The 22,543-nt window shown below is 34.3% G+C and overlaps 1 protein-coding gene across 3 annotated transcripts in view; it reads right to left on the reverse strand.

Annotated features, from left to right (window-relative positions):
- KIAA1328 overlaps positions 1-22,543 on the reverse strand; it is a 203,750-nt gene that overhangs the window by 169,995 nt on the left and 11,212 nt on the right. For all 3 annotated transcript variants that reach the window (XM_081149097.1, XM_081149096.1, XM_081149095.1), the window contains 2 exons: positions 18,607-18,701; positions 6,848-6,963 (listed from right to left, as the gene is read on the reverse strand). In XM_081149097.1, coding sequence (XP_081005223.1) covers positions 6,848-6,963; positions 18,607-18,701 — 211 coding nt within the window. The remainder of the gene's footprint in view (positions 1-6,847; positions 6,964-18,606; positions 18,702-22,543) is intronic.

The following is a 22,543-nucleotide window of genomic DNA, read 5'->3' on the forward strand; positions in this document are numbered from 1 at the left end:
TGATGCAATTTAGTCCATGGCAAATACTAAAAATAACAAATACATACATATATAAACAAATGAACCTTGCTAAACCCAGAATAGAGAGCAAAGGGACTGGAAAGCACTATCTCCTATCTCAATACTCCAAAGCATGCAAGTTTAACAGATAAATTTATCAGAATTTCTTTAAGACTTGTTTCATCTTCACAGAAGAAAAACTGAAAATCAGAAAAAGTAGTATAAAATAGAAAGCAGATCTTAATCATTAGCTGGCACATTTGTTTCAATATACTCATGGGCTCAAAATTCTCTTCCAGCCTTAAAACAAATCAATATACATTCCTTCAAATATAAATTCCCCTTTGATGAGACAATAGCTCCTTCTCTGCATAGCCTTCACTTTCTCACCCCTACTTAAGTCTAAAGCCACTGAAAATTGGCTTACTCTTCTAAAATGCCACTGAAATGCTCCTGCATTCCATGACACTAATATAAGTTACAAAGGTATCAAGCAGCTGATCCAAGACTCCAATATAAGCAACTTTCTTATTCAACATCCAGCACTGTTGCAAAAACACCCCAGGTGCCCAAAGAACCATGAGATACACAAGTTAAGGCAGTTGGTACATGTATGAATGCTTCAAGAATTCTAAGAGCCAAATATTATTTTTTTTTAAATTGTCACAGAAAACATCTTAAAGAAACCTTGAAGAAGAAAACTAGTGAAAAGAATAATGATGAAATAGAAATAAATTGTAAAGAGTAGAAAAAACCAATGAGTCCTTCCTACCTAGGATACAGGGACCAAGTAAGGGAGACATAAAAGTGAAGGTCAAATATGTTATATGATACCAGTAATGGAGGGCTTGAATGTCAAAATTAAGAATATGCACTTTGCCCGGGCCAGTGTGGCTCAGTTAGTTGAGTGTTGTCCCATGCACCAAAAGGTAGCCGGTTCGATGGCCGGTCAAGGGCACATGCCTGGGCTGCTGGCTTGGATCCTGTGTAGGAGGCAGCCAATAGATGTATGGCTCTCACATGGATGTTTCTCTCTCCTTCTCCCTTCCTCCCTCTCTCTCAAATCAATAAAAAACATATTGTTTTAAAAAAAGAATATGCACTTGATACTTTAGGTCACAAGAAGCCACAGAAAAGTATTAAAAAGCGATGTAATAAAAATGATGTAATAAAAACAGTCCTCAAGAAAGATTAATCTGGCAGCAGTGATGGAAGGACATAAAGGATACCCGGAGAGAATGAACAGAGGGACAAAAGGGAACTTACCATACAGTAATACAATGATGCAGGAATGCAGTCAAGTGTCAGTGAAAACAGCAAAAAACAATGGACCCAGAGTAACGCTTCAGAAGGAAAATGATAAAAACTTGGTGACTGAATAGAAAAGTCAAAATACAGGAAAATCTCTGAAACACTTCACATATTTCAGTTTTTATAAAATTTTGCTTTAAAGCAGGCTAGAAAATAAAGTTTAAAAAAAAAAAGTTTATTTGAGTCAAACTGATGACATAAGCTGTGGAACACGATCTCAAATGTTCCCCAGAAAACAAAGCTTTTTAATATTTGTAGTACTCACTGTTAGAAAAATAATTTGGAGCAATGAAATGACACTTGGATTCGAAAGATTTCACCCTTAACTGCAGTGAGCTCTTTCAGTGACCTCTCCATACCTGTATCTTTATCTGTAAGAGAATAAGAGTATCTGCCTCACCTAACTTACGCAGGTTACTGTGAAGATTAAAAAGTATAAGTTAAAATGCTTTGCAAATAGAAAATCCATATGCAAATATAGGCTATTACTAATAGAAGTACTAAAAAGTAAGGGAATAGAAATAATTTAGCATTATTTTGATGCCTCGGAATCATCATTATGAATGTTAACTACTGCACTGCATGTAATATATGATGACTTGAGATATATCATTGTGGGTAGAGTTCTAGACTGCTGTACATTTTCAGTTCTTATGTGGTTTTTAATAGTTTTCCTGTCAATTTCTCTGTCAGCTTCAATATTCTCACCGTAGTTTCATTCCTTACGTCTGATTTTCTACTTCTCATCTGCAAAGGACTTATGAACTAACACCAGACAATGAGTGTTAGTTACTAATAAATGGATTATTACTATCCATATAACAGCCTCAGGAATTCTCATATAAGAAAAGTGCATCCACAGGGGGCCAGGGTAGGTGAGCAGTACTTCTTTTTATTCTTATTCTTGGATGAGTTCCAGAAAAGTAAAGTGTAAATATAACTCATTACCACAGAGTAACTTAGCCCCTCAAGGCTTATTAAAGTGAAATTAACTATATGGGTAAAAACTTACAATTTTTTAAGTTTCTGCAAACATTTATCATCAACTCCTCCCTGTAGTTAGCATTAATACCTAAGTACTTTTAAGAGAACAAAATAATCTTTAAGAACAGTTTCGGGAACAATACTAGTAATAAACAGTACTTTCCTTAAGCATGCTTATTTCTCTAATGCACATGGAAAGAGGTATTTAATCTGTCATTATGATTTAAAATGGCATTGCTGGACATAGACAATAATAACGGCCCCAAACCTGCTGAAGTTATACAGCATCACTGAGCAAATAAAATGGCCTCCAGCAGCACAACTTCTGCAGTGCTAGAGATAATTATTTGATTAGTAAAACAATATTATCCAGGGCTTGTTAAATGGAATAAACTGACTTTATCCATGTACACAAAATATATTCTGTCACCACATAATTCAATTTGTAAACATAAAAAAACAAAGAAACAATACTTATTCAAAACAAAAAAGGCAAGATTAACCAAAGCTGATGAGGTAACATACCTTGCTATACATTAGTATACTACACTGTCAGACACCAAAACACACTGTCCTCTGCCTACAGTCTTCTTCATTTTAAGTTTAGATTTTTAATTCTCCCAAAACTATTTCCAAGGCTATTTCCAAGTACCTCCTGTCTTCTCTTATAAAGGGCCAGAAAAATTAGGAAAGAGAGACTTACCCTTTCTTTTGAAACTTACTTCCTTTCTCATGAAACTTATTTCTACTATCCTTCCCCACTTTTCCTATCCACCCAATATCACTCCACCCAGGTCTATGACAGTTCACATAGTATGGTTCCTATCCTTAACACAAATCTAACAGATCATGGTAGTATAGCTCCTTAGCAGAGATGTATAGTTAAATGGAAAGCTTAGAATACCTCTGAAGTATGACTGTTATTCAAACCAATGACTTCTTTGCACAAATTAGATAAAATTCTTGTGAATTTTCTCTGGTGTATTTTCAGAGCAGACATACTGAGACCTTTGGTTCATTTTAAAACATTCCTCAGAAAGTTTAAAGTTAGTTCCTTTAAAATTCTTTCTTCCTAAAACAAGATTTCTAAAATGACTACCTATGTAATGGGCTCAAGGATCTGAGCTATATGCACCTCTAAACCTCTTCAATTTACTAAGTCGCAATCAAAGACAATGGAAACAGATCAAAAGGAGAAAAAACACACAAACATTCCTGTCAGTTTGGTTCCTGGGACAGGAAAGTAAGACCCGGTTTCCTCCCAATGAGTACACAACAGGTATCTGTAGTACAGAGAGGTTTCCTCTTTTGTAGAAATTAGAAGATAAAGTACAGAACACATCAATTTCACTCTATCTCTGGGCCTTCTAAGAACCCTAAGCACTTGTACAACCTAATGAAAATCAAACCCCAGTGAAGAAAGGCACAAAAATGAAAAACAGAGAAGCTGGTCATCTCATCCCTCATTCATATTAGTCGTAGTAATAATGAGAATTGCTATCTTTTCTCTAGTATCTACTAAGTACAAGACACTGCTAGGTTCTTTACATACATAATGTAAAAGAATATCACATTTCAGCAGGCCTGTAGAAAAGGTATTATCAGCTATCTATATGTTATAAATGAAAACAGAGACTCAGAGAAGTTGAATAGCTTTCCCAAGTCCAGACAGGTAGTCAGCGCTAGAACAGCGTTGGCTCTAGAGCCCATTTGATTTCTTCTCTATCACTTCTCTTGCTGTGCCAGTTAAAATGGTGAAGTCAACAAGTATCAGGCTGTACTTTCCTTCTGTAAGCTTTTGATATCATCCTGACCTAAGACATATGTTCTAGAAATACAATTAGCTCAAATATTCATCATCTTTTCTAAGGACTACATCCTCTGTCTCATACTATACATGCTAACACATTTCAGAATGATTTCTATTGGAATATTGGACATATTTCTCTCTTGAAGTGTCAAATTTATCTCTCCTTTCACACTCACTTAGTTAGGCAAAAATATACAAGGTTCATCAGACTGCTTGACTTGGTAAATGGCATATTCATTTACACAGTTAAGTTCTCATAAAATAGGCTTTCTTTGTTCAAAGACTGAAAATGCCAAGAATTTTTATGTTTTAGTAATAATTCTCTATTTACTATAAGAACAAATACTTCAAAAGCCTGGTCCAAATACAAACATGTAAAATATCTTTTCTTCTTTTGTTACTAAGGAACTGGTCTATGTTTGTATAGTTGATCGATAAATCAAGTTATTAAAACTTTTAAAACAAAACCCCATAAATTTAGTATAACATCTTTAAAATGCCAAAAATCAGAATTCTTATAGTTCCTAACACAGAAACAGACATTTAACAATGACCTAAAGTTATCTGATATCATGTATATTAAAGCGTCTGAATCATTCATGCATGATGGGTAAATGTACCTGTAGTAAAAATTATACTGTTTTAAATTATAACCTTGTCTTATGTTTCTAAGTTTTAAAGGGTTTTATGTACTGTAAAATCACCTAAATTAACCTTTGACAGGTTTATGCTGGTAAAGGAGATTTGTACCTGAGCAATCTACTCGGGATAAAAACTATAGGTATCACTATTTTTAATATCTTCCTTTCTCCCTTTTTTGACAAGTTCCACAAATACCACCTATCTTTTGTTGATTCAAAAAAAATCTTAAACCAATTATGTTAACTGAACCATTTCAATTATTGATAACGGTCTAATATTTACTCCCATCTTCATCTGCAATAATAAAAATGGCTGATGTCAAATCCCTTCAAACCATATGAAAATAGGCCTAACTATGTCCCATGTCCAAGTATTTGGCTTTATTTATATGCCTTTTCCTTTCCTTTTTAGTTTATAAGATAGATCAGGGGTGAGCAAACTTTTTTGTAGACAGCTAGATAGGAAATATTGTAGGCTATGAAGGCCACAGGGCCTTTGTTGCAACTACTCAACTTGCACCTGCAGTACAAAAGGAGCCACAGACGATATATAAATGAATGGGTGTGGCTGAATTTAGCTGGCACCCTACTGGATTTGGCCCATGGCAACAGTTTGCTGCTCCCAGAGCTAAGTCGTGGGGAAAACAGGAAAAATTGTGTCACTACAATCACCTGGGGTATCTTTAATATTTAGCTGGACAGAAGAAACTATTCATAGCCATACTGATTTTAGACCGTTTCAGCACTAATTACAATTAATCCTAACCCAGAGAGTGCTAAATACAATAGCCCACCAAAATTAGATTCTACTTTTCCAGATAGCCATACATTTTTGTTAAGCATATCACCAGATAAACAAGGCCCCAGTCTAACTGTGGCCACACTTTCTAAATTGTCTGCTACCTCCCTCTCTCACCTTATTTCTCCAACTCACCCCAATTCCACTGGACATAATACTTTTTTTTTTTTGGTCCCAGGAAGGTCAAGGTATCACCACCTCCTCCTTATACAAAAAGTGGTTTCTATTTCCCCTGCTTCGGCTACCAGAGTTCTCAATTTCTTCCTCCCTTGCTGCTTGCTGCTATATAAATTGGACAAGCTAAATGCCCACTTTTCTCAGCCTCTCTTGCAGCTTAGCATGGCCAAATAATAAAGTTCAGGACAATAAATATCTCATGAAAGACTGCAGGGGGTGGGGAGAGGGGAGAGGGAAGGTGGGGAGGGGTACTCAGAGAAAGGCTTTATGTTTTTTAAAAAAAGGAGAGGGAGTTACAAGTGCTAGAATTTCTTCCGCCCCTTTTCTTCCCACCTTAATGCAAATGTGATACCTGGAATTGGAGCAGCTATTTTGCAATCTGGAATTCTGCAACCATTAAAAGAAGCTAAAAGAATGGTAGTGGTTGGTTTGTCTACACCAGCATCACCACAAACACACGAGTAATGTACTCCACCATGACATTAAGTTGGCTGTGACATCACTAGATGATAGGAATTTTTCAGTCTCACTATAATTTTATGGGGCCACATTCATATATTAGGTGCATCACTGACTGAAACATTATGTGGCACATGACTATATGAATGCACACACACCCCTCCCTAGATCTAACTCCAACAGTTTTCTCCTCTGTGAGAATAGTTTGTGGCGTTATGTTGCAGTGTAAAACACTTATAAATTACAACAGATTTTTAGAAAACTTTTATGAGTTCAGAGTAGAATTACTTAGGATTGTCAACAGTTTAGCTAGAAAGAACAGCAACTACAAAGAGGTTGCAGGCTCAACTGCAGTAGTGGAACACAATTTAATAAAGTTCCAATGCTGCATTTTAATGCCCAAATTCCTTATTGTCTTTTTTAGTTGACAAATATGTACTCCACAGTATAACAGCAGCAGCAGAACAGCTGCATGGCTGTACTGAGCACAAAGCAAGCAACGGCACATGCTGCTAAGTGTTGTTCTGACTGCCTAGAAATGGCAGCCCATGCAGATTTATTCCCTGTTATAAATTAGAACACTTATTTCTCTGGAGTTTACATCTTCTTCATGAAAGGGTCACCAACTTCCTGCACGTTAAAAAAGAGAACTTTCAAAAAGGATATCTTCCCTTTCTTTGATGATCAGTTCATTCTGTTCTTCCAACTGCCTGACCTTCTTCTCAAATGACTCCTGCTCAGCTTTGAGTCGTTCTTCGGTCACTTCCTTTTCCTCGCTTACTCTGAAAGAAAGAAATGAAAACGCCTATGAGAATAAAAGAAAATATGTGCCTAGAGCTGCAGTTTACCGCAACCAGACTTCCTCCAGAGGTATGCTTGCCTCTTTCAGAGGTTTCTTCAGAGATACTCTATGTATTTTTTTAACTAAATTTTTATAAGGCAATCTTTCACACCTTGGAAGTAAAAAATGTATTTAAGTTTAAAATGAAGAATGTTTCTAATCATCAGAAGTATCTTACATATGGAAAGTCCAACATAAGACACACATTCCCAATCATAATCTAGGACAGAAAAATATCTAATTTTTAAAACACTAGGTTTCATTTCTTCATTATCAAAATAGGCACAATTTATTTTAATTTAGATATTTTTTATACTTTTATTTAAATCCTGTAAATGACATAAACAACACATAAGTCACTTAAACATTTCACTAAGTATACATAGGCAATTTTACTCTTTTTTCTGGTACTGATACCCTGTATTCTTCAGTATTAATGTAAAAAAGTCTGCACTACATTTATTCTTAGTCCAAAAAGGATTTTAAAGTTAAAAACACCAACCAAAATTTTTGACTCCTTAATGTCTAATTCTAATACATATTTCAACTCAACCTACTAAAAAGGGGTGATTCCTAACACAAACACAAAAGGAAAAAAGAATTTAAAAAAACACCACAAAAACAACTAAACAACAACATTAAGACATCTTAAAATGACAATCCCAATTTTCGTGTTACTCTGTGCATAGAGATGTTAGCCTTGAATTTCTGTTACTGGTGCTTGTTTCTCCAAAGACAGTACAACACATTTATCCCAAGATCACACAGGGATGTAAGTGAAATCCACAGGGAATCCAAATCTTTCCTTTGAGATCCTAAATTTACTTTTTCCCAGAACCCTCCTCTATCAGAACAATTTCTGAATAACGTGAACTCCATAGCTTTTCCTTTCTCGCTAGCCTTCTGGAGGAGATATTGAAATCAATGATATAACAGAATGAAAATTAGAGTTTTTGAATGATCAAAAGTTGATTGCTTTTTCTTTAAATAATTTGTGTAAGACTGACAGCACATGATAGTGTTCAAAAATAGGTTTATTTCTTCTTGCTCATCTTGACATTCAAATAATTTCCTCAACCCTTTATTTATGGTTAGCATAACATAAGGCCCATGAATGAGACTCAGGATCTTCTTTCCAAGAGAGTAATTTCTAAAACTGATACAATTACAAGGAATCTAGATAACTTAACAAAGAACAAATATACCAATATGAAGAGGATTTTTACTCTGGTCTCAGGTAGTCCTGCCTCCCTTGTAGATTGCCAAATTTACCTTAACATTAAACTAAACACAGAGATTATCCCTAGAGCCTCCCAGGTCAGAAAACAGGGATACACCCCAACATTTACTTACCCCCTTTGTGAGTCTTTCATGGAAAGACTTCCATGAAAACTACAGGGATCACTGAGGGCAAAAAAGCTTGTACACACATCCCATAATGCCAGAGTCTATGATGAGCATTTCCCAAAACTTAAAGTGTTCTATCCAGAAAAATAACTCTTTGTAAAATTTAGTTTCTGGAGTATGTTTGAAAAATTTATTACTACACTATTTAAACAGGGTTTCCCCCCCCCTTTCTTTTCTGTTATGCTGCTATAATTAGACTATCCTTTAGCAATTATTATGCTATGGAAGGCTATAAAATTAACAAGCTGTAGTAAGTCCAAAGTATAACACTTCTTCCATAGGCCTAACTAAATATACTACTCATGGTTTCTTTGTGGCCTATTAGCATAGTTAATATGAGCAAGTATATTAATACAGTCTTTAAATGCAGAGGACTTGCCAATAAAACAACCTCAAGATTTGATATCCACTCTGAAATCTGTTTAATTTACATTCAATAATATTTCCTATGAGGTACATTTAAGAGGAAGTATCTGGTATCCTGATCTACTTTTTTCATCAAAACATTCTCAGACCACAAAGTAACATAAAAAAGGCCTAATCCTCTACTTCATTTAGAGTAGAGCAACAAGTTAATTAACAAAATGAGAAGCTAAATACAGGAAAGGGAAATATCTAATAGGATAAAAAAGTTAAAACTGACAAAAGGATATTCCCACAGTTGGTTTGTTAATTATTTACAAAGAAGACAATAGCCTGTTCATAAAGTAAGATTGTTAGTGTTTATTTAATACCTCAGAGTATTTCACAAAAACTCCCCAAAATGTACTGTTATCTAACAAGAAAAGAGAATTCATACCCTTAGAGTTGGGTGGTTGGGCTAAAAATTGTGCTGAAAGTACTGAATATCTTTGAAGTCTTATGGTTTAGCTTAAACATCCTGAATATTTTGTATTTTTCTTTATACAACCATCTTTTCTGTTTTAATATAAAAAGTTTTCCCACACCTATCCTAATTTTTTTAGTAAAACCAATGTTCTAGAAAGAGATTATTGTATGGCTTTGCATATCCCTGCTGTTCTCGTAGGTACTCTAGGAAAGGGTACTTATATACCAATGTGAAAGGTAAGGTCAAGGCAGCAAAATGACTATGCCAAAAGAATTACAGCTCACCCAATGGTCAACCAGATAAATTTCTTCCCCTATTTAATATCTTGTATTTTGGAGCTGGATATGCTGGCTGCATTTTATAAATTCTGATTATCAATTTAGTGGATAACATTTGGAGAAGGAAGGAACAGATTTCACAGACCATCTAGCAAAGAGAAAGAGACATTGTTTTCAAGCAAAAATAAATGGTAAAAAGAATGGCTTTTATCATTAAAAAATATTTCAGTGAAATTATCTTACTGTCTTCTTTACAAATTTTAACATTTGGCTATTATTTAAAATATACTGTCTAAAGGAACATGGGTGCTTTAAGAAATCAGACACAGCGATCTGTGTCAAAAGGGCTCTAAGAACTATGGAGCAATAGTGAATGAATGTAGATCCAAAAATCCTCAACAAAACACTAGCAAACAGAATCCAGCGACATAAAAAAAGACTACACATCATAACCAACTGGTATTTATTCCAGGAATGAAAAGTTGGTTTAACACTCAAATATCAATTAATGCAATACACTCTACCAAGAAAATAAAAGACAAAAACCAGATGATCATCTAATAGAATGCAGAAAAGCAGCTGAAAAAAACCCAACAATTCAGAATTTTTAAAAAAACAATAAATAGGAAGGAAAAGGAAGTTCCTCAACCTGAACACACAAAGCTGCCTGAGCAATGAATGAAAAGCTATAGCATATACTAGTGAATCACATGTACCTACAGCTGTGGCTTTCAACTTTTCATAACCAAAATGTGGCCCACGTGTAACTCGAAGTAGATCCAGCAGGAATAATTCAGAGTAGATATAGCAAGATTAGAGGACACTGTTCTGCATTCACATAGCACTGTAGATGTTTCTAGAGGCCTTGCAGAAGGGAACAAATGCTACAGAAAAATTCACCTGTTTTAGGAAATAAAATCTGGCCAGAACCAAAACAAAGATTATTGAGTGCACACTAGTCACTCCAAAAATATTCTTTGAAATTATAAAGCTTAGAATAGACAATCTGAAAATAAATTTTATCATACTAACTGTTCTACAGTGTCAAGTTAAACTGAACTTCAGAGAATGCCTTTCACCTAAAACAAGCTAAAAAATTCCTTATTTTGAAATTTACTATATAATCCATTATAAATACTATTTATACAAAACAAATCCACAAGTCACTGAAAAATTAAAGTCTTAATTTTTTATTGTACTGAGGTGTACATCTAATCATGACAAAAAGTTATGATTAGTTTATAAAACTGAAAGACCAGAATAAATACAAAATAATAATGACTTACTCATTTTACAATGGGAAACTAATGGTGTTACATTTCCTATTTTTCTTCTGAGAAATGTCAAGTAGAAACAGCAAACTGTCCTTTGGGAAAAATCAGTATCTGAGCCTAAAAAAGAATCCTGTCCTCAAATGAGTTAGTGAACAAGTATTCACTGGGGAATATGCATTATCTGACAGTGTGGGCACAGGACAAATAAATAGTGGAGATTTTTTAGGCTTCTTCAAATATGGCTCATATACATCAAAAAATGCAATGTGGCCAAGATTATTTTAAAACTTTTTTCCCTTTAAAAAGTAAGCTATACTACAGTTTGTACATTAGTCTATGGCAGCAATTTCCAACCTTCTTCATCTATGGTGCACATAAACTAATTACTAAAATTCTGCAGCGCACCAAAAAATGTACTTTTGCCAATCTGACAAAAAAACAGGTACAATTTTGATTCATTCACACCGGATGGCTATTGCTGCATTGGCTGTTGTCATTTTTTTAAATATTTTTTCTTTTTCTTTTTTTAGAGAGAGAGTGAAAAGTCAATCAGCTGCCTCTTACATGCCTCCTACCAGGGATGAGCCCACAACCCGGGCATGTGCCCAGGGAATCGAACCAGCAACCTTTCCATGCACGGGACGATGCCCAGCCAAATGAGCCACACCTGCCAGGGCAGTTGTCAGTTTTTTATTTGACAAACTAAGAGAAAAGAGGTCAGTGCCCCTTACTAAACAGTCAGGTATTGCATGTTTAAAAATTCTTGTGGCACACTGGTTGAAAATCACTGGTATATGGTACCCTCCCGATCTTAAAAATCTCAGTAAAAAAAAAAAAAGAAAAAGCAAATGCATACATAAGGAAGTCACTATCTTTCAGCACAAACTACAATATTTTGCAAAGCCATTCATTTTTCAAGTCCCCATAAACGACACTGCTTTTCCCATCTATGCAAACAATTCATTAATTTTACTGTTAAATACTTTCCGAGGTCACTTAATTAGCAATCTTGAACAAAAAGAAATCTCTCTATCCTTATACCTCCAAAAAAGATCAATCAATATTCCACTTATCCTTCTGTAAATGTAAATCAATGCTAGACACCTCAGGAAAATGCCATCATTTACTTAAAACCCATATATCAAGTCATCTCTTACACTCTCTTCCACCAACTAAATAATTCATAAAACCCCGTTATCTACTCTCCATTAGCCTATTAATTTGTATGTGTACAGTATTCTATTCTTTTATTAGTGTAGTTAATTTAACACAAGTGAAAAAGTTCCCTGAGCATATACTGGCATCTATAGTTATTAAAAATTCATACCAGGTTTTTTGTTTTTTTAAAAATATCTATTTGGGTTCTTGCCAAATAGCATGACATTGCTTGCTCATTTTCAGGTTAAATTTAACTATGACCCATGCATATTCTTTTTTTATGTACTGGGCCTGACCAGTAAGCCTTTCTCCAAAATGAATTTCTAATTTATTTTTATTCTTAGGCATTTTATAACCTACATTTGTCACTACTATCTTTTATCCTGTTTCAGTGAACCTATTATGCCAATTCTGATTCTCACTTAAAACTATTAACATTTATTTTCATTTAGAAACATCAATAAATCTTATAGACATCTTTTTGATACTTTCATACATAGTACCAATAAAGATACTGACAGGAAAGGACCTTACAGATAGATTCTCAATGGATTCCTCTAAGATACAGGTGAGCCAGTTTTGGAATTTAGACATGTACAGTTTTCCCACTATCACTGTTAAAGGTAAGGCCACGTTTTTTAAAAAGAAGGCTAATGCTTTTGTAAGAATGTTTTTCACCTTAAAGGCATCATAAAAAAAAAAAAAAAGCAATAGTTTTCACTTTGTTTTTATATTACATGTCACTCTGTAATTGAAAAACATGCTATTTGTTTTGTACGTTGTACTGAGAGCTACTGAATATTATATTATTCTGAAAATATGTTTGTTTTGGTGCTCTGCACTCTCTGTGACTTCTCCCCTAATAATGCTGGTGCATCTTTGTTATAGCGGAAATTCTTTAAGTAAGCTATACTTGAATATAGCATAAGAATACATAAGGTTTTCTAAATCTTCTGACACTGTCCCCATTTGCTTTAACCTTTATCACAACTGAAACAACCTTCGATCTTCACACTTAATTTTCACTGAAAAAACATAAATGAAAACAACTTTTAAAACTTCAGCCTCCTAATAATTCTCTATTAATACATTTTCATTATTCTCTATTCAAAAGTCTGGTAGTTTAAAAGGCCATGTACCAGGAAAAGCAAGCAGAACACACAAAAAAAGCAGAGTTTTTGTCCTATTTTACATGACATGATTTGGAAAACAAAGTACATAAATATAAAACCATGTGCTTACTCATGAAAAGGAAACACACATATGGTGAAGAGGGGTCTAGGCAAGGGTTGGGAGTGGGTGCTGGTATAGAGGAGTCCACAAAGAGTGAAGGGAGCATGCACACAAAGGGCTAAGCTGAAGAAGGCTATCAGAGCCCAAGGAAGATGAAGAGGGTATGACATACAGGGGACAACCCTGTGTACAGCATCAGAGCCCAGGCAAAGAGAGAAGGGTTATCCTCAAGAAGGGCAGGCTGGTGGAATGTCAGAGCCGAAGGTGAGCGAGGAGGCAATCAACACAAGGCAGAGGACGGCTGGTGCCGGTCAGGGCCGAGAAAGGTAAGGAGCACACAACTGTGAAGAGGCAGCCTGGTGTGGGGTGTCAAAGACCAAGCAGAGGAAAGGACATCCAAGTAGTGAGGAGAGCCTCGCATGAAGAGTCAGAAGCAGAGTGGAGTGCGGAGGGCGTTCAGAGAGGGTATGGCCTGGACTGCTGTGCTCGAAAGCAGGGAGAGGCGGGCAGCCAGGGTAGGGGGGGACTGCTGGGCTGAATTGGGGAGTCAGAGTTCCAGCAGGATAAGGAAGGCTTCTGTGCAGTAGAGGGAGCAATAGTAGTGATGGAGGATTCGTTACATACAGGATGATTTTTATTTAATAATGTTAAAGATAATATTATTATTGATATTATAATATTAAAGATAATATAAACCAAGTTTCTCAGTGTCAGCCAGGAGTTACAGTTATAAACTTTTTTTTTCAAGCACTCATGAACATTCGCCAAGATCAACCATATCTTAGGCCATAAAATAAAACTCCAAAAAAATGTACAAGTTGTTCTCTGGCCATAATAGAACCATACTAGAAATCAATAATAGAAAGAAAGAGGAATACCTCCAAACACTGGGAAATTATACAAAGTTCTAAATAAATAATACATGCATCACATAGGATATCTCAAAGGCAGTTTTAAAAAATACACAGAACTGAATGAAAATGAAAATACAACAAATCAAATATGTGGGAAGCATTAAAAGCAATAATGAGAAAGAAGTTTACATTAAAAGAAGAATGGTCTCTAAGTTCCTACTTTAAGAAACGAGAAAAAGAACCAATTAAATCTAAAGCAACCTAAGGAAGGAAATAACAGAGATAAGAGCAAAAATCATTAAAATTGAAAACAGAAAAAACAGAGAAAAATCAATAAAACAAAAAGCTGCTTCTTTGGAAAAAATCAATAAAACTGATAAACCTAACAAGACTGACAAAAATAAAGAGAGAAGGTACAAATCAATAATATCATAATGAAGCACTATAGATCCTGCAGTTATTAACAAGATAATAAGAGAAGACCATGAACAACTTTATGTTCATAAATTTGACAACTTAGAAAAATGTAACAATTCTCAAAAACCACAAACTCCCAAAACTCAATCAAGACAAAACAGACAATTTGAATAATTTTGTAACCATTTAAAAAATTGAATTTGAAATTAAAAAGCTCTTTAAAAAGAAATCTCCCAGATGATTTCACTGGAGAATTCTATTAAAAATTTAGAGAAGAATTAACCAATTTTATACAATTTCTTCTAGAAAACAGAAAAGAGGACACTTCCTAACTCATTTTATAAGGCTAGTATTACCATGATACTAAAACAAGACTAAGCAAAAAAGAAAAAAACTATAGTCCAATACCTCTCATGAACTTTGATGTAAAAATTCCAAACAAAATAATAAGAAAATCAAAAGTAGGCCTGTATAAAAACAATGATAAGAACTGAGATTTATTATAGGTAGGAAAGGCAGATTTAACATTCAAAAAACAATTAATATAACTCACCATATCAAAATCTAAAGAAGAAAATTCATATAATCAGGTTAATTTAACCCACAAAAAGTATTTGACAAAATCTACCATACAATCATAATAAAAACTCTCATAAAACTTGGAATATAAGACAACTTCCTCAACTTTATAAAGAGCATCTATAAAAAAATCTATAGCCAGTATCATACTTAATGATGACAGACTGAATGCTCTCCATATAAAGTCAAGAACACAGTAAGGTTATCCTCTCTCACCACTCCTGTTCACACAGCACTGTATGTCCTAGCTAGCACCATAAGGCAAGAAAAAAATAAAATAAAAAAGCAAATGCATTGGTAAGAAAGTAATAAAATGTCCCTATTTGCAAATGACATGATTGTCATAGTCCCAAAGAATCAATAGTAAAACTCCTAGAACTAATAAGTGAGTTCAGCAAGGTGGCAGGAATCAAGATAAACACAGAATTCAATCACATTTCAACAATAAATAAACCTGAAACAATAAATGTGAAACAAAAATTTTAAATACAATACCATTTATAATTGCTCCCAAAAAAATAAATACTTAGATATAAATGTGAGAAAAAAATGTATGGGATCTTTATCCTAAAAATTACAAAGCACTGATGAAAGAAATCAAACAGCTAAATCAATGGAGAGACGTACCATACACATGGATTGGAAGACTCAATACAATAAAGATGTCAAATCTTCCCAAAATTGATCTATATTTTTAATGTAATACCTATTAAAATACCAGTAGGTTTTTTTGCAGACATTGACAATCTTATTCTAAAATTCTTATGGAAAGGCTCACAACTAGAAGAGTTAAAATTATTTAAAGAATAAAGTGGAACAAATCGCTCTACCCAATAGAAAGCTTACTATATAGCTGTAGTAATCAAGACAGCTGGCAGAAGGGTAGACACGAAGAACAATAGATTGGAAACACTCACAAATTTGCCCAATTGATTACTATGTGCAAAAAATATTTCAACAAAGGGTGCTGCACCAATTGGACATCAGTAAGCCAAAAAAAAAAAAAAAAAAAAAAAAGAACCTCAACCAAACCTCACATCTTATACAAAAATGAACTCAAGATGGATTGTGGACTTAAATGTAAAACTACAACTATAAAACTTTTAGAAAAAAAAAAAAGAAAGTCTTTAGGTACTAGGCTATGCAAAGAGTTCTTAAACCTGATGATAAAAACACAATGTATAAAATTAAAAAATGATAAACTGGACCTAGTTAAAATTTAAAACTTTTTGCTTTATGAAAGACCCTATAAAGGGGGTGAAAAGGTGAAAAGGCAAGCTACAAATTAGGAAAAAGGATTTGCAAACTACATATCCAACAAAGTATTTATAGTAAATCATAAAGAACTCTCAAAACTCAGCAATTAATAAAATCAAACATTTCAATAGAAATGGGTGAAAATGGATGAACAGACATTTCAGTGAGGAAGATACACATGGCAAATAAGCATATGAAACAACGTCCAACATCACTGGCCATTAGAGAAATGCAAATTAAAATCACAATGAGATAACACTAAATACCAATCAGAATGGATAAAATAAAAAATAATTATAACAAACACTGGGAAAAATGCAAAGGATCTAGATCACTCTTGCATTGCTGATATGATATAAAGTGGTAAACCACTTTCAAAAAATAGGTCAGCAGTTTCTTAACAAAACTAAACACGCATTTATGATGCAATATCCCAAGGAAATGAAAATGTTAGGCTCACATAAAAACCTTTATATGTTCATAGCAGTTTCATTTATAAGTCAAAAACTGGAAACAATCCAAATAGTCTTCAACAGGTGAATGGTTAAATAAACTGTGGTACATCCATACCATGGAATCCTATTCAGCAATAAAAGGAACAAACTGTTGATACATGCAACAACTTCAAAGGATCTAAAAAGAATTATGCTGGGGGGGGAAGGAGTCAATCTCAAAAGGTTGCATACTATATGATTCCATGACAAAATTATGGAGATGAAGGGCAGATTAATGGTTGCTAGAGATTAGGGAAAGGGGTAGGAAGGAAAGTAGTTATATCTGTAAAAGGACAGGATGAGTGATCCTTGTAACAGAACTGTTCTGTATCTTGACTGTGTGATGGTGCACAAACTTACACATGAGAAAATTGCACAGAACTAATTATATACACAAATGAGTACGTGTGAAATCTATACAAGGTTGATGAATTCCATCAAATGTCAATTTCCTGACTGTGATATAGCACTAGAGTTAATCAAAATACTACCAGTGGTGAAAACTGGGTAAAGGGACATGGCCTCTCTCATGTATTATTTCTTACCACTGCAGGTAAATCTACAGTTACCTCAAAATAAAAAGTTTGGTGTGGTTTTTTTTTAAATGTACCACCTTGCTATTCTTATTTTTGTTTCTGTGAATCCTGGATTAGAATAAAATGAATGCCCATGAGTCTGATACTGATAAAAAATAAATACTGAAATACATAAGTAAATACACAAAAATAAATAGGGCAGAAGGGACAGCTCATCCTTAAACAATAATTCCTATTAATAAATGCAAAATAAACAGGGGAAACATAAAGTAACAATTAGAATATCACAATAATATAGTTGAAGGCAAGTTCCTTTGATAAACCCAATGCTTATAAAAAGTGAGTAAAAGTTTCAGAAAAAACAGTATATTTGAATAGTCCCCACAGACCTGCTTAAGATATTAATAAATGACACACAAAAATGTAATCTTTCAGGGGATAACTCTACATTAAGCAAGTTACCATAGTTAAAACCACCAGTAACGACATATCAACATCACACACCCCTGATATAACATATCATAATGCAATATAATCATCACACAACCCCTGAAAAACCCAAATTGAAATAAATACTGCAAAAGAGCTGATCAGTAGTCTTCAAAAGTGACAAAGTTATGTAAGGCAAGGAAAGACTAAGGAACTGCAACACATGGGAGGAGACCAAGGAAACATGAAAACTGAATACAAAACATGATACTGAACAGAAAAAATATTATTAGTGAAAAAAATGGTGAAATCTGAATATTCTGTGGTAAATTATTACTGTTGGACCCATGTTACTTTTTGATAATTGCACTATAGTTATTCAGGGTGACAAATTTAGAGGAAGTTACATGAAAGGTATGAGAGCCCTCTAAACCATTTTTAAGAGCTTTATTGAGATATATTTACATATAATACATATACTAAGGTTCAACCACTAGAGGGTAAATTTCAATGGCTTTTAGTATATTTAGAGTTCTGCAAACATCACCATAATATAATTTTAGAACATTTTCATCCTCCCAAAAAGAAACATTATAGTCATTACAAGTCACTACCCATTCCTCATTCCCTCAATATTTTTGCAATTTTTCTAAAGCCTAAAATTATTTCAAAATACAAAAAAGTAATAATTATATTACATTGAATTAAAACTTATATAAATTTTGACACTCTATATAATGACATACAATCAAGAGAAGAAAATAAAATTCATGTGTTCTAAAGTTCTTTAATTTTTCTCTCTTATATAATAATGCATCTCATATAAGGTTTTGTCTCACCTGGCCAGTTCTTTAATTAAATTTGCAATGCGTCTTTTGTCTTCAAGACATAAATCCTTCAACGATGCACTCTTTATTTCTTCCTTGCAGAAATTCTAAAACAGAAAAAAACCTTTCGGTTAACTTCTGCTAAAAACAATTTTTAAGAGTCTTCAAGAAATTTCTTAAAATAACCACAGGAGGTGAAATTTCTTAGATATCTTTTATCTTGTGGAAACACTACTAGCCTGTTTCATTTAAAACTTACTAAGAACTCAAAACAGGCTAAGGAACAGACATCTGCCCACCAGGGGTCATCATAAAATTTACACAGAAAAGCAGACAGAAAGAACTCAAAGGCAGAAATGTCCCTGCTTAAATACTAGAGAATGTTTAAAAAAAACAATTTTCCCTTGGAGAATGTCACAGAAACCAAAACCTAATGGAAGATACTGAGAATTTTCTTACCCCACAGCCCTGCTTAAAACTAAGGTTGGCAGTAGATGCACCTGTTCTAACCTCTCAATAACCTGAGGTTCGTTCCAAAGGGGACTAGACAAAGAGTAATAATAATAATAGCTAACATATACCTAGTGCCTACTGCATGCCAGAAATATTCTAAGTACTTTACACTTATTAATTAATCCATCTCATTTTCCCAACAATGCTATTAGTAGGCATTATTCTTTTTTTAAAGTGAGGATATATATCGTCTGGGATTATAGCAGTTAAGTAGCAGGATCAAGACTAGGTTCCAGAGTCTGTGCTTTAACCACTGTACTATTCCGTCTCCTGTGCTACAAAAAATTATCCCAGTACTTGAACATCATTAACAGGGGTCTTTAAAGCCATGAAACTCAGGGAGTCACAGGGGAACTGGAGGTAACATGTAAAAGGAAGGAACTATAATCCTTGGAATTTATGCAACCACCAAACAGATCAGTCTAATTACTTCTGATAGTCAAGAATAATCCAATACTCTTAAAATGAATCATGGAAATAGTGAAAGCCAAAGATGGGAAAGAATGGGGAGAAAAAGAAATGAGGAAGGAATAGTAAGAAAAGAAAATAAGTTTGGTTTTAGATACATCAGGTCAATTTAAGATGCCAGGAGGACATTCATATGGGAATGTTTAGGTAGGAAGGTGAAAATGTAGGTATGGCTCTCAAGTCAGAGAAAAACACGGATTTAAAATTTAGCTATGTGATATTACGAAGGATGTTTAGATTTTCTTTATACTTTTCTGTTTTAAATTTTTCCTTAAAGTTAAGAAAATTATTAGTTTTTAAAACTCATCTACAAGTCCAATAAAAAATGTATATCTGAAAGGCCAAGAGAGGAATCAGAAGCATCTATTATTGTGGGAGAAAGAAAAGAAAAAGTTTCAAGAAAAGTGTGGGTTAACAATGCAAATGAATGAAAAAGCTAACAGAATGTGGAACAATGTGATGTCACTGGATTTGGCAACGGGAGAAGCTGCCGCTAACCCATGAAAAGACATTTCAGTAAAGGTGCAGTGAATAAAGGAACAAACAAAAGAAACTCATGCACATACATAAGAATTTTAGAAGCACTGCATTTAACAGCAAAAACCTGAAAATCAGGTTTTATCAACTGGAGTGTGATTAAATGGTAGTATATTTATACAATGGAATTCCATAGGTACTGATTGTTATGCAACTGACTTGCATCTTCAAACCCTCCCTTCCATGCTGTTTTGTGATGCTGGGGCTGAGCCTCTGGAAACTCGTTTCTTCTTTGCCACATGACTCTCTGTAAAACTCTGCCAATAGGAAGAACTAGGGGGAGACCAGGGTTGTCAGAGAAAGAAAGGACACACTCCTTCCTATTTACTTCCTTTTCAAGTCAGTGTCACCCCTGGTAAGAACAGGTGATTCTATTTTGCAATTTTTTGTGCCCTCACAGAACTAGTCTTATCATCTCCTTAGGGACAGCAGTTAGGCTGCTTCCCCATCACCAGAGGTCCAAGTTCCAGTTCTGAGGGGCTCCTCCTCAAAGTCTTTATGTTTTAATAATTCCAACTTGTCCCATCTGTTCTCCCAGTCCTAGAAATGGTAATTGCTTTTTGTAGTTACGAAGGGTTCTCTTTTTGCCTTTTCAGTTCTCCCCCACCAATGTAACAAGTCTTTGTTAAGTATTTTCAGTTAAAATAAATGACTAAACCCTAACTGAAACCCAGTGAAAAAATGAAATATAACTCTATACAACATACATAAATCTCATGAACATAATGTTGAATAAAAAAGCAAATCACACAATATACAAAGTATGAGCTTGTCTATACAGGGTTTCAAATAATTATAAAATTAAATATTCTTGCCCGGCCGGGCATGGCTCAGTGGTTGAGCATCAACCTGGGATCCAGGCGATTGGGGTTCTATTCCTGGTCAGGGCACATGCCCGGGTTGTGGGCTCGATCAATGACTCTCTCATCATTGATGTTTCTATCTCTCTCTCCCTCTCCCTTCCTCTCTCTGAAATCAATAAAGATATATATTTTTTAAAAAAAATTAAATATTCTTTAAAAAACACATATATTTTATAGGACAGTGGTTGGTAAACAACAGCTACAAGTCAAATTTGGCCCACTGCCTGTTTTTTAAAATAAAGATTTATTTTATTTTATTTTTTTTAAACATATCTTTATTGATTTCAGAGAGAGGAAAGGAGAGGGGCAGAGAGAGATAGAAACATCAATGATGAGAGAGACATTGATCGAGCCCGCAACCGGGCATGTGCCCTGACGGGGAATCAAACCCCGATCTCCTGGATCCTAGGTCGATGCTCAACCGCTGAGCCACACCCAACTGGGCAAGATTTATTTTAAAAAACAACAACAAAAAAACACAGCCATGCATATTCATTTGCACATTGATACATATATATATATAGCTCACACTACAGTGGCAACTTCAAGTGGCCTAATATTTGTGTAATTGGAGTCCTCAAAACAGAGGGAGGAATATATAAATATCTGAAGTATCATAGCTGAAAAATTTCCCACAGGTCCAAAAATCTCAACAAACCCCAAACAAAGAAACAATTAGAAAACTAGTCCAAGGCATACTACAATCAAATTTCTTAAAACAAGTGACAAATGAAAATGTGAAAAATAGACAGAGTTTATATTCACACATATTAAATACAGAGGAATAACAATGAGGATGACAGTAACAAAAACAATGCAAGCCAGACAATAATGAAGTGACATTGCTAAAGTACTAAAAGAAAAAAACTATCAACTCAGAATTCTATAACCAGTAACAGTATCTTTCAGAAACAAAAGTAGCCCTGGTGGGTATGGCTCAGTTGTTTGAGCATCCTCCTGTGCCCTGAGGGGTTGCTGGTTAGGTTCCTGGCCAGAGCACATGTCTGGGTTTTGGGCTCCACACCTGGTGGGGGGTGTGCAGGAGGCATCTTATCGATGTTCTACTCTCACATTGATGTTTCTTTCTCTCTCTCCCTTCTCCCTTCCTCTGTCTCTAAAAGAATTCTTAAAAAAAAACCACAAAAGTGAAGTAAAAACTTTTTCTTGCATACAAAAGCTGAAAATATTCATTCCGGGCCTCCCTGAAGTATAATAATGTTAAAGAAAGTACTTTAGGCAGATGGAAAATGTTATTAGTGATATCACATGAAAAACATCAGAAATGGCAACTAGATGGGTAAATCTAAAGACATTTGTTGCATTTGTTAAATCTCTTTTATGAACAATGGAAATAGAGTCCAAATTGGAAAGGGTACAGTAAGACTATACCTATTTGCAGATGGCATGAATTTATACCCCAAAATTGTAAGGAATTAACACAAAAAATATTAGAAGTAATAAGTACATTTAGAAAGGCTGAAGGATACAAGGTCAATAAACAAAAATCAACTGTATTTCTATACAACTGCAGTTAACAATCCAAAAATGAAATTAAGAAAACAATTCCA

This window comes from Miniopterus schreibersii (assembly GCF_964146895.1).
Source record: "Miniopterus schreibersii genome assembly, chromosome: 10".
NCBI classification, from domain to species: Eukaryota; Metazoa; Chordata; class Mammalia; order Chiroptera; family Miniopteridae; genus Miniopterus; species Miniopterus schreibersii.